The following is a 12,605-nucleotide window of genomic DNA, read 5'->3' as shown; positions in this document are numbered from 1 at the left end:
TTATAGAAAGAGGCCCATCAAGATGGGAGTAATTGTTGCCTTCCAGGAAGAATGATGTTCCCTCCACTGCATCAACCTCCACTACATCAACCCACCCCCTCCATCTGCATAAAGACTCGTGTAACATTGTCGGAATAATGTCTGCAAAGTAATAATCTTTGAAGCCTCAAGAGAACAAGAAAAATATGCTCTAGTAAAGAGGACAAGGAAGGCGAAGAAAGAGATAGAATGGAAGTGAGAAAGAGGGAAAGCAAAGTTATAATGCGGTAGGAAGGGACGACAACACAAAATCAACTTTGCCTTATTTTCAGTCATTTCTATTCAGTTTGACGCCAGATGATTTGATTCAACCGAGGGGGGAGGGGGAGAGATTATCGTCGTCGTCGTCGTCGTCGTGGCCGTCGTAGTCGTCGTCGTCGTCGTCATCGTCGTCGTCGTCGTCATCGTCACCGTCACCGTCACCGTCATCATCGTCATCATAACCACCACCATCATCACCATAACCACCACTATCACCACCATCACCACCAATACCATCATCACCATCATCACCACCAATACCATCATCATCACCACCATCATAATCACCATCATCATAATCACCACCATCACCACTATCATCATCACCACCATCATCACCACCATCATCACCACCACCATCATCATCATCATCATCATCACCAACACCACCACAATCATCACCACGATCATCACCACCACCATCATCATCACCATCATCACCACTATCATCATCATCACCACTATCATCATCACCAACACCATCATCATCACCATCATCATCATCATCATCATCATCATCATCATCATCATCATCATCATCACCATCACCATCACCATCACCATCACCATCACCATCACCATCATCATCATCATCATCATCATCATGACCATCATCATCATGACCATCATCATGACCATCATCATGACCATCATCATGACCATCATCATGACCATCATCATGACCATCATCATGACCATCATCATGACCATCATCATGACCATCATCATCATGACCATCATCATCATGACCATCATCATGACCATCATCATGACCATCATCATGATCATCATCATCATCATCATCATCATCATCATCATCATCATCATCATCATCATCATCATCATCATCATCATCATCATCATCATCATGACCATCATCATCATCATCATCATCACCACCATCATCACCACCACTATCATCATCACCATCATCACCACCACTACCATCATCATCACTACCATCATCACCATTATCATCACCACCATCATCACCATTATCGCCACCACTATCATCACCATCACCACCATAATCACCACCACCACCATCATCACCACCATCATCACCACCATCATTACCACCACCATCATCACCACCATCATTACCACCACCATCATCACCACCATCATTACCACCACCATCATCACCATCATTACCACCACCATCACCACCACCACCATCATCACCACCACCATCACCATCATCACCACCCCACCATCATCACCACCATCATCACCACCATCATTACCACCACCATCACCACCACCATCATCACCTCCACCATCACCATCATCACCACCCCACCATCATCACCACCATCACCACCACCATCACCATCATCACCACCACCATCACCACCACCATCACCACCACCATCATCACCATTACCACCACCATCATCACCACCACCATCATCATCACCACCATCATCACCACCATCATCATCACCGCCACCATCATCATCATCATCATCATCATCATCATCATCATCATCATCATCATCATCATCATCATCATCATCATCATCATCATCATCATCATCATCATCATCATCATCATCATCATCATCACCCATCATCATCATCACCCATCATCATCATCACCATCCATCATCATCACCACCCACCATCACCACTATCATCATCACCCATCACCACCACCTATCATCATCACCATACCACCATCATCATCATCATCATCATCATCATCATCATCATCATCATCATCATCATCATCATCATCATCATCATCATCATCATCATCATGATCATCATCATCACGACCATCACCATCACGATCATCACCATCACGACCATTACCATCATCATCACCACCACCACTATCACCATCACCATCATCATCACCACCACCATCACCATGATGGTCTCGTTTGGGCATGGTATGACCTCATTGTGGCCCATATTGCCATACTCCTGCCAGCATTCCAGCCTATGGGCCGCGGCTTGGGTTGGATCTAATCCTTCCGCCGTCATGAAACTTTGGGTTAGTTTTGCTGTTTATGTCTTTATATCTTGGTAATTATTTCGCGCCGGTATGGGGTGGTGGAATCTCTACCAGTCTGTAGATGTTATGCTCGGATATAAGGGCGTTGGTTTTATGGTACCTGTAATTATTCGAAAAGACCTGTTCACTTCTGAATCTATTTTGTGTACATGGTATGACCTGGCCCATACTGGTGCACAATATTCTATGGTGGGGTAAGTTGAGATTGGATTATGCGGATTATTTGAAAGCTGCAGTGTTTTGGTGAATTTCAAGAGAAGTTCCTTATGATTGACTGTATCTTAGGTCAGGTTTAGATTAGGTTGGGGTTAGGTTAGATTGGTTTGGATTTAGGTTAGGTTGGATTTATATTAAGTTGGGTTTAGGTTAGGTTAGGTTAGGTTTGGTTGGGTTAAAGTTAGGTTTAGATTAGATTTAGGTTAGATTCAGGTTAGTTTTAGGTTAGGTTAGATTAGCTTTAGTTTTAGGTTAGGTTTAGATTAGGTTTAGGTTTAGATTCAGGTTAGGTTCAGGTTAGGTTTAAGTTAAGTTTAGGTGGTTAGATATAGGTTAGGTTTAGGTTAGGTTTAGGTTAGGTTAGGTTTAGGTTTAGATTTAGGTTTAGGCTTAGGTTTGGGTTTAGGTTTAGTTCAGGTTAGGTTTAGGTTAGGTTTAGGTTAGGTTTCGGTTAGATTTAGGTTAGGTTTAATCTAACTTTAGGTTAGGTTTAAGATAGATTTAGGTTAGGTTTAAGTTAAGTTTACTTTGTGTGTAAGTTAGGTTCAGATTATATATAGGTTAGGTTTAAGTTAGGTTTACCTTAGGTTAGGTTAGCTTAGATTAAGTTAGTTTAGGATAGATTAGGATAGGTTAGGTTGGGCTTAGCTTAGGTTCAGTTTGGTTTAGGTTAGGTTTAGTTTAGGTTCGGTTAGGTTTAGGATAGGTTTGAGTAGTTTAGTTTAGTTTAGGTTAGGTTAGGTAAGGTTGGATTTAGATTAGGTTTGGTTGGTTAGGTTAGGTTAAGCTGGGCTAGGCTGGGCTATAGGATTAGAAATACAAGATGTTATGAAAATATAGCATTGTGGAGCGTTGGTTTCTAACCCACCGCGTGCCCCGTGGACCCGGATTTGATCCAAAGGTTACGATTGACCTCCACTTTGCTGGTAGCCTGTGCACATAGGGCAAAGGTGACTGTTGTGGTGTTCTGGATCCAGCTCCTCACCTTTGATGTTTTCCTCTCGTAAGACGGTCACATGAATGTCATGTGGACGGAATAGCATGTCAACGGAAAATGCCTCTAGCCTCCTTTAAAGGTCAAACTACGCGAGACGGTGCCCGGTTGGTAAGGCGGGGTGAGGCAAGTTTGAAAAAAGTTGCAAGGGAAGCAAAAAACCGCGCTCGTTTTTGACGTAAAAAAGTGGCGAAAAAAGTGGTACCTGTTCTATTCCTAACTACTAAATGAAAATAAAAAGGTTGGTCAAAAAAAAAAAAAAAAGGTATTCACTTCCGCGTCTTGAGTAGATTTTTTTTTCGGTTTTCTGTTTATTTTTTTTCCTGTTTATATATATTTTTTCTGGTAGCCCCCAGAGAGGGGAAAATTGTAAACATACGGTAATAAGTTCTTATTTTATTTTTTACGCACTTCTAACATTATTTTTACATATCGAAGAGAGGGAGAACCATTTGCCAAGAGGACTTTTATATCTTTGGTCAAGTAGATCAAGTATGGTGTCGTCATGTTAAAAACGAATGTCATGACTGTACAGCAAGGAACAGTTAAAACGAACCTACTTCATCAATATTTTTTCTTCACTCATTCATTGATTAGTTTGTTTATCGAATATGTACATCTATTCATTTATCTATATGCCTTCATATATGTATATATATATATATATATATATATATACATACGATCTTAGGAAAAAATGGCACAAAAATAATATATGCATACGATCTTAGGAAAAAATGGAACAAAAATAATATATACATACGATCATAGAAAAAATGGCACAAAAATAAACGGCACGGTATATATGACAATTGAAAAGTAGGAAAAACTGGCACATATGTATAAAATTCATCTTTTCGTTTATGAAAACATCTTTGGATGCCAAATGAAGTGTATGTAGATATTGTTCTTATTCATTTCAATAAATACACCATGATATACAATCTTTGAAAACAAGAGAGGCTATCGTATCTGATTATCATCATACAATTTATAATCTGATGTTATTGCCTGCACCTTTTAAGAAACTCTACTAGCCTTGCAGCCTTCCACATAAACTTAGTAACCATGTAGTAAGCGCTGAAACTATCAGTTGTTTTAAGAAACGGTTAGACAACTTTATGGATGGGGATGACAGGTGTTGATGGATATGGAGCTGCCTAGTGTAGGCCTTATGGTCTCTTGCAGTCTCCTTCATTCTTATGTTCTTATGTTCTTATGTGCAAAGGTTAGTTAGACGCTGCTGGAGTTGAACATAAACTCTTCCTTTTCCTTTTGGATGGTTTACCAACTGCATCGTGGACTACAAGACCAGTAACTGTGACTTCCTTTTAGTGTAGTGCAGTAATGCAATTCCAGAGTGTTGGGTGATGATGTCCTACAAGGTGGAAGAAGCGACGGTTCTAGCCTTCACACTGGTTGTTGGTTCTTGATGATTCATTCATAGTGGCATCTTGGACATTCCACAGTTGTGGGGGAAGCGAGGCGGTATGCGGCGAAGGATAAGGACAGGAGCTTCATAGAACTTAAAAACTACCTGACATGTTCAAAGTTATATTTGACACTTTTAGTTCTTCTGACTTGGATTGTGTCCTACATACATATACCAAAGGCTTTCCCCCCTACACAGGGGGTAGCCAAAAAGAAAAAGGCATAGAAACCACTCCCACCCATTCCATTTCCCATACATTCCACTCCCCTCCACCCTCCTCCCTCCCTCCCATCTCGGCACCTCCTGGATGACGGGTCATCCCTGCATCCTGTCCACTGCCCTGGGTCAGAAGCAGTGTCGCAAGACACAGCACATCCACAGCAAGGCCGCTTCATAAATTCGGCGACCCCCCTTCTCCGTCCCCCCGTGCAGAAAAGGATTGTGTCCTACCCTATGGTAAAGACTGGACTTTTGTCTGTTGGTGCACATTTAGGGAGACTTTTTTCCCAGTGGGATTATGTCCATCTGCCATCTAAGGAATTATGCACCAGAAGGAGTTGAGGATCTCATTGATTACTTTGACATATCTTTTGTAAGCGGAACTTGCAATAGGAAAAATCATACTACTGGCCATAATAACCTTCCACGGTCCCGTAAAATACCCCCATTATTTCCTCCTGTACAATGGAATGTTCATCAAGCTACTCTGAATAACCAAAGTCGAACCAATAACCTATGTGAAAGTTGGAACATGGGATTCCAACAGTTGGTTGGACATAAGCACCCATTTTTATGGACTGTATCCTCAAGGATTATGCCTTGGTTTCTACTACATTGATGCATTAGTTACTAATCTTTGACTATGCGGTACAGTTTTGGTCTCCATCCTATAGAATGGATATCATTCACTAGAATCAGTACAGAGGAGAATGACCAAAATGATACATGGGTTCAGAAATTTACCTTATGAGGAAAGGCTTAGGCACATAACTTACACTCTCTGGAAAGACGCAGAGTACGGGATGATCTAATCAAGGTGTTCAAGTGGATCAAAGGCTTTAACATGGGTGACGGAAACAGGGTCATCATAATAAGACAACAGAACAGGACTCGCAGGAATGGATTTGAATTGGATAAATTTAGATTTAAAAAGGAAATAGCCAAGAACTGGTTTACTAATAAAGTGATCAACGAATGGTATAGACTTAGCAACCATGGAATGAACACTGAAACTATTGTTTGTCTTAAGAAAAGATAAGATAACTTTATGGATGGGAATGATAGGTAGTAATGGGCATGGAACTGCCTAGTGTAGGCCTTATGGTCTCTTGCAGTCTCCTTCGTTTTTACGTTCTTGTGTTCTTATCTGTAGGAAAACCACTACATGAGAGGGTAAAAATGGTTACTAGAGATCTTCAACCAAAGTTGCACAATTTCTGCACATCATACACTAATGAGAGCTGTCTAGTGTAGGCCTTATGGTCTCTTGCAGTCTCCTTCATTCTTATGTATGTTCTTATGAGCAGCAGACCACTGAAGAATTCCTTCGTAGGATTGGACAAACCATTCGGTTTAAGCACACGTTTCATTGTAAAGCCATTCATGGCTAACTGTTATCAAATGTTGTTTAAATAACATGGCTATACATACATATCAAATAGAATTTACATTTGATAACAAAATAATGTTAACAATTATATGTCAGATTGTGAAGCCATTTTTGGCTAATTGTTATATGATGAGTAAATAGAAAATGTGACAAATAATTAAATCATTTTAGTTGTCTTAAAATGTTGCGTGTATAAAAGATACAATGGCTAACTGTTATCAAGGGTTATTTAAATAAAATGGCTATATACAAGGATCAAATAGAATTTTTATTTGATAAACATTTATCTTATGATGTTATTTTATGTCTGTATAAAAAACCCGAGATAAAAAGAATCATCAAATTATTTTAATTGTCTTAAGATTTTGTGTGTATAAAAAATGCAATGGCTAAATGTTATCAAGTGTTAAATAAAATGGATACATACAAAGATCAAATAGAATAATTACTTGATAAAAATTATCTTATAAGACAAGAGCTCTTCTATGGGCTTTTGTTTTGGGGGTTATTTTTCACAGGGGCTTTTATGTAGGTTGCAAATGGATATATACAAAGATAAAATAGAATAATTATTTAATAGAAAAAAGTTATCTTATGTTATTTGTGTATAAAAACCCTCTGAGACAAAAACCCTTCTATGGGCTTTTGTTTTGAGGGTTATTTTTCACAGGGGCTTTTGTGTAGGTTGCAAATTTGTGCAAGAGCTTTTATCTCAGGGCTTTTTGTCCCAGGGGCTTTTGACTACAGGGTTTTTGTGTAGGTTGCAAATTTGTGTAAGAGTTTTTATCTCAGGGTTTTTTGTACCAGGGGCTTTTGTGTAGGTTGCAAATTTGTGCAAGAGCTTTTATCTGAGGGTTTTTTTGTCTCAGGGGGTTTTGACTACAGAGGCTTTTGTGTAGGTTGCAAGAATTTTTATCTGAGGGTTTTTTGTCTCAGGAGCTTTTGACTACAGGGGCTTTCATTCATCCACCTTATTCTTGGTCATCTCCCGTTATATAATTTCTGTTAGTGTTCCTTCACCCATTCTTTCCATATGCCCAAACCAGTAGCATATTCATATCAAACAACTGATGTCGACAAATAAATGACGCTTTGCTTTTGTTTTTAATGAAAGATAAAGGGTCGCTCACTCAGGTTTTAATCTTTATTATCACAGTCTACAAAAAAGTATTATTTTCTTCACGACTCTATACAACCTTTTTAGACATATCTAATTTCAACTGAAATTGTGTATAGAAATTCGTGCATATACATACATACATACATGCATACATACAGACATATACAATGTAGATACATAATTGCACACATATACATCTATATAATAGATACACCCATGTATCCACATATATCTTCAAGCAAGTGGCAACTCAATCATGTACTAACATACATGCATGCATATATAGATTTATACGTACACAAATGTGCAAATATATACACCTACGTATATGTACGTATATGTGTACACGCACACTTGCACGCGCGCAAACGCACGTGCTCACGCATTCACACACACACGCGCACGCGCGCGCGCATACATGTGTGGATGTGGTAAGTCAGCAAGATCGACGTTGGAAAGGAACATGTCCCCGCCGCCCGTCTATAAACCCATGACAGCATCAGCTCCTGAAGGAGTTGGCACTTTTTCTTTAGACCGGCCCCAAATGATCTCTATTTATTTCGATACGATAAAGATTGACCCAAATTACCAGAATATAGAAAGCAGATCAACGTTTCTTCCCAGAGACTTATGGGAGGGCACAAAGAAGGTTGCCAGCTGCTGTGAGGCCGCGAGTATTCATTTAGAGTAACTCGAGGTAGAGATGAGATGCATATGTACGCACGTATGTAAATATGTTCGTGCGTACATTTACACGCACATATACACACATAAACACACATACACACACACACACACACACACACACACACACACACACACACACACACACACACACACACATATATATATATATATATATATATATATTTATATATATATATATCTATGTATATATATATATATATATGTATATATATATATATACACACCACGTGTATGCATTTGTACTTATTTGTTTATTTATACACAACTCACACAGTTGTTGCAGGATATATGTATGCACGACTACAAGCAGTTTCGAAGCTAAAAGCTCAAGAAGTGACGAAGACGTTTCTCAAAGCACCTTTGTCTCTGACTCCTACACGCTAGCGTCATTTTTCACTCTTCTCTATGGTTTTTGAACGCGGCTGAAGAGGAGGAGTTTCACTGAAGGAAAGCCGGATTCGAAACCGGCCCTCATTGTGGAGCGCCCTTCCTTTTCATGAAGTAACCTCCTACTACAGGATCCTCCGGAGGTAAGAAAGCCGACACGGTGTCCTCCAAAGCTTCGCCGACGGTGCTTCCCAGTTTCAGAATACTATCCATCCCTTCAGTGATACGGTCCACCTTAGCCCGGCCGATGTTCCTGGCAGTGAAGAAGGCGTCCGAGGCCGCCCTGTTCGTGAATTTACCGAAGGCGTCAGCGGTGTCCAGCGCTGCTGTTGCTGCGTCCATGGACGCGTCCATGGCGAGGCTGGCGGCGTTGCGAATATTATCCTTGGCCACTCCGCCGAGGCGTTCGAGCAGTTCCCGGGTGTTGCGCATCGCATCAACCTTCAGTCCACCGAGGGCTCTTTTGGTGTCGATGAAGCCCCTGTAGGGTGCTCCTACCACCTCCAGAGTGGTCTCACCAGCCTGGCTCGCCACCTTCCTTATCCCGTCGATCGTCGTGCCGAAGACTCTGCCAGTAGTCTCTCCGACGTCAGAAATCCCTTGAAGAACGGGCCCGAAGACCTTGTCCAGACCTACGAGCTTCAAACCTCCGGTGACAATATCCCTCATGCCCTCACTATTCACCAGACCCAGACCCAGACGGGGCTGGTCCTGGTTGCTGTCCATGACACCAACGTCGAGGGAGAACATGGAGGGGCCCCCGGAGGAGGAACCGGAGGGGGGACCGAAGGGGTTGAGGTCTGAGAAAGCGTCATAGGTACCCTTGATTATCCCCCCAATAATCTCGGGCTGTTGGTCCTGGTCCACGGAGAAAGAGAAGGAGGAGGGTTGTTGCATAGTCCTACCATAGTTATCCACAGCTCCTTGCACGGAGTCGATGAACTGATTGGTTTGGTCCTGCACCTGGTCTATAACTGGATTCAATTGGGACTTGACTGTGCTCCCAAAGGAACCTAATGTGGACTGTAGACTGTCACCGAACTGGTTAGCTTGATCCTGCACCTGGTCCAAAAATGGGTTTAACTGGGATTCGACTGTGCCGCCGAAGGAATTCAGTGCGGAATGCACGCTGTCACCGAACTGGCTTGCTTGGTCGTTGACGAAGTCCACTTGAGATTGGACTGAGCTTCCAAGGGATCCGAGGGAATCGGTCATTTGGTTCGCTGCAGTCTGCGTGAAGCCAGCCACCCGACCAAATATACCCCCCTGGGGGGAGGGACCAGCAGGAGAACCAGCACCAGGAGCTGTGTCGACAGGAGGGTCGAAGAGACTAACTCCGAGCACCGGGCCGGAAACTTGGTTCGCCATCTTGAGGGCGTCTTCTGCAGCATCCTGAACGAAGTCTACCTGATCCTCTACGAAGTCGCCCAGCCCCAGCCTTTTGTTAGTTGGCTGCTGGGGTGCCTGCGACGGAGTCGGCAGGCACTGGCACGAGTGCCAGACGACCATCAGCACTAGGATCCTTGGCACTACCATCTGAGGAATAAAGAAAATGATGTACACTCCTCTAGCGACGCTCCTATCTGAAGAATAAATATAATGTGTATTCTTCTAAATGCATGGGCTAAACCAAGTTGTAAAAGTATGTCCTACACACACACACACACACACATACGCACATCTTGTTCAGGGATCAGTGTCGTAGGATGTCAAGTGACAGACCTGAGATCGAACCCTATTTAGGACTTAGAAAATATTACTATACTGCAAGTCGTTACTGTCCCTCAAGCAAAGAGGTGGGTGTATGATATACGTAAGGTCACAAAATTACCCACAGATCAAACCATACAAACTCTGAGCTCTCATCTGGGAGGGTGATGGCTGTCGATCACGAGCTAAGCACTTGGCCCAGAAGCCACGATGAAAAACACGCACACACAAACGCGCTCGAGCTAGCAAATATCTTTTCATCTTCGTAATGTTAAGGACTAAGATATAACAATAATAAAACGATGCGAATAAATGGAAGGAGACGAAGGCAAGAAAAAACGAAGAAATCGTGGTAGAACAAATCAATAGGCAATGAATGTAGATCTCATGTATAAATGAATGGAATCTTTTAAACAGAAAGGCTGAAACAGTGACCTCTCTCTCTCTCTCTCTCTCTCTCTCTCTCTCTCTCTCTCTCTCTCTCTCTCTCTCTCTCTCTCTCTCTCTCTCTCTCTCTCTCTCTCCTTCCTAAATTGTCCTCTAACCTTTTCACTGTTATTTGTTCGGACTGCCGCTAGGCCATTTAATTCAAAGAAAAAAACCTACACAATAAATCGTTCCCTTAACTAACCGAGACAAAAAAAATGTACATTTGGGAAAACAAGTTCCCCGACACTTTGGCAGCATATCTACTAAAATGGTTTCGATTTTCATTTGATAATTCAAGATAAAACTTCCTTCCGCCAGGATATTGGAGACAAAAGTAAACAAGATATTTCCTCCTCACTAAATAATATACGATAGTTTTCTGTGTCTCTTACTAGAAACCAAAACTGCAAACCACAAAGTGTCGAAGAACATTTTTTTTTCCTTGGTTGTACTCTACATTAGCTCAACTGATCGATGTCGGGGTATCTTTATGGTCAAGACTACATCTCGACCATCGTTCTCCACCACTAGAATATCCACATATCAAACGAGTTCACACCATCACCGATCTGAAAACGCTCGAACACACTCCTGAAGGAGGTACCTTATCCAGTTCGCAGAAGTTCCCTTACGTCTCCGGCCAGAATCGTGCGCGCGTTTGACCGACAAACACCACGGTCCTGTCCTTATATCCGCGGTCTTTTTTTCAGCCTTAAGTACTTGCAAAAAACACGTGTAGAAAAACTCGGACCAGTCCACTACGATACGGCAAAATCCCCGAACAAGCGCAAGAAACCAGAACGCAAGGACGTCGAAAATCGCAGTTCATTTGTTTCGGTTCCTCTGAAGGATCTATTTCGTGACTGTCAAATACATGAATTGACAGACCACAGGATACACAAACTCGTACATAACAAAGAACATAAGCTACATTTATTCCCAGATGACCTCTTTTTTTTTTTTTTTATCTTCTCCCTCTCAGACTAATTCATGAAAAACGATGAGGGGGAGTCCACTTTTTGTCCACTTTTTGTCGCCCTGGCCTCCGTGGGCCACACCCGGGACATTTCTTGTGCTCCTCAACAGACGTAGAAGAAGTAGCAGTCCCGTAGGTAGGCACCAACAGCCACGCAAGCAAGCTTGTCCTGTCGAACATAAGGACATCCTACAAGGAGACTGGGACGTAGAGTTTCCCTATACAGGACTTGTTACCTCTGTACAAATTGTTCCTGAACATATAACAGCACCAACAGAAGTGGTATGGTAGTGGTGGTAGTAGTGATAATGGTAGTGATCGTCGTGGTGTTGGTGGTTGTGATGACAGTGGTGGTAGTGGTGTGACTGGTGGTGATAGTGATAATGGTGGTGGCAGTGGTGGCAGCGATGGGGGTGGTAGTAGTGGACCTTGTTGGTGGTAATGGTTGGTGGATGGTGGCAGTAGATGGCGAGACGGAGATTATGAAACAAGGTAGACCAGAGAGAAAGAGAAATCGACGAAGTGACCACACAAAGGTTACTACTTCTTTGGTCAGACACAAAAGTAACGTAAACAGCGCTAATGACAAAAAAAAGAAAAAAAAAAAAGAAAAAAAAAAGAGGAATCGAAGGATGAGAACTCGAATTTCAGGAAAAGTAATTAATCTCTTATATTTGAAATGCTACCCTATGAAATAAATA

The 12,605-nt window shown here is 41.9% G+C and overlaps 1 protein-coding gene across 1 annotated transcript; it reads left to right on the top strand.

Annotated features, from left to right (window-relative positions):
• The first annotated feature begins 228 nt into the window (after positions 1-228).
• LOC143026013 (uncharacterized) lies at positions 229-2,066 on the top strand. Its single transcript, XM_076186001.1, has 4 exons — positions 229-234; positions 408-473; positions 753-869; positions 1,953-2,066. Exons 1-4 carry the CDS (start codon positions 229-231, stop codon positions 2,064-2,066), a joined length of 303 nt encoding a protein of 100 aa, XP_076042116.1.
• The last annotated feature ends 10,539 nt before the right edge of the window (positions 2,067-12,605 follow it).

The sequence above is a fragment of the Oratosquilla oratoria genome, chromosome 6 (genome assembly GCF_046742065.1).
Source record: "Oratosquilla oratoria isolate Oo_2021 chromosome 6, ASM4674206v1, whole genome shotgun sequence".
NCBI lineage: Eukaryota > Metazoa > Arthropoda > Malacostraca > Stomatopoda > Squillidae > Oratosquilla > Oratosquilla oratoria.
This window is presented reverse-complemented; position numbering and strand designations above follow the sequence as displayed.

Bases quoted from the DNA above. Each gene is read 5' to 3' on its own strand.
- LOC143026013 (XM_076186001.1), top strand. The intron at 474-752 runs TCATCATAACCA...CCACTATCATCA, and splicing joins CACCGTCACCGTCATCATCG to TCATCACCACTATCATCATC. The intron at 870-1,952 runs TCACCATCACCA...CATCACCCATCA, and splicing joins CATCACCATCACCATCACCA to CCACCACCTATCATCATCAC.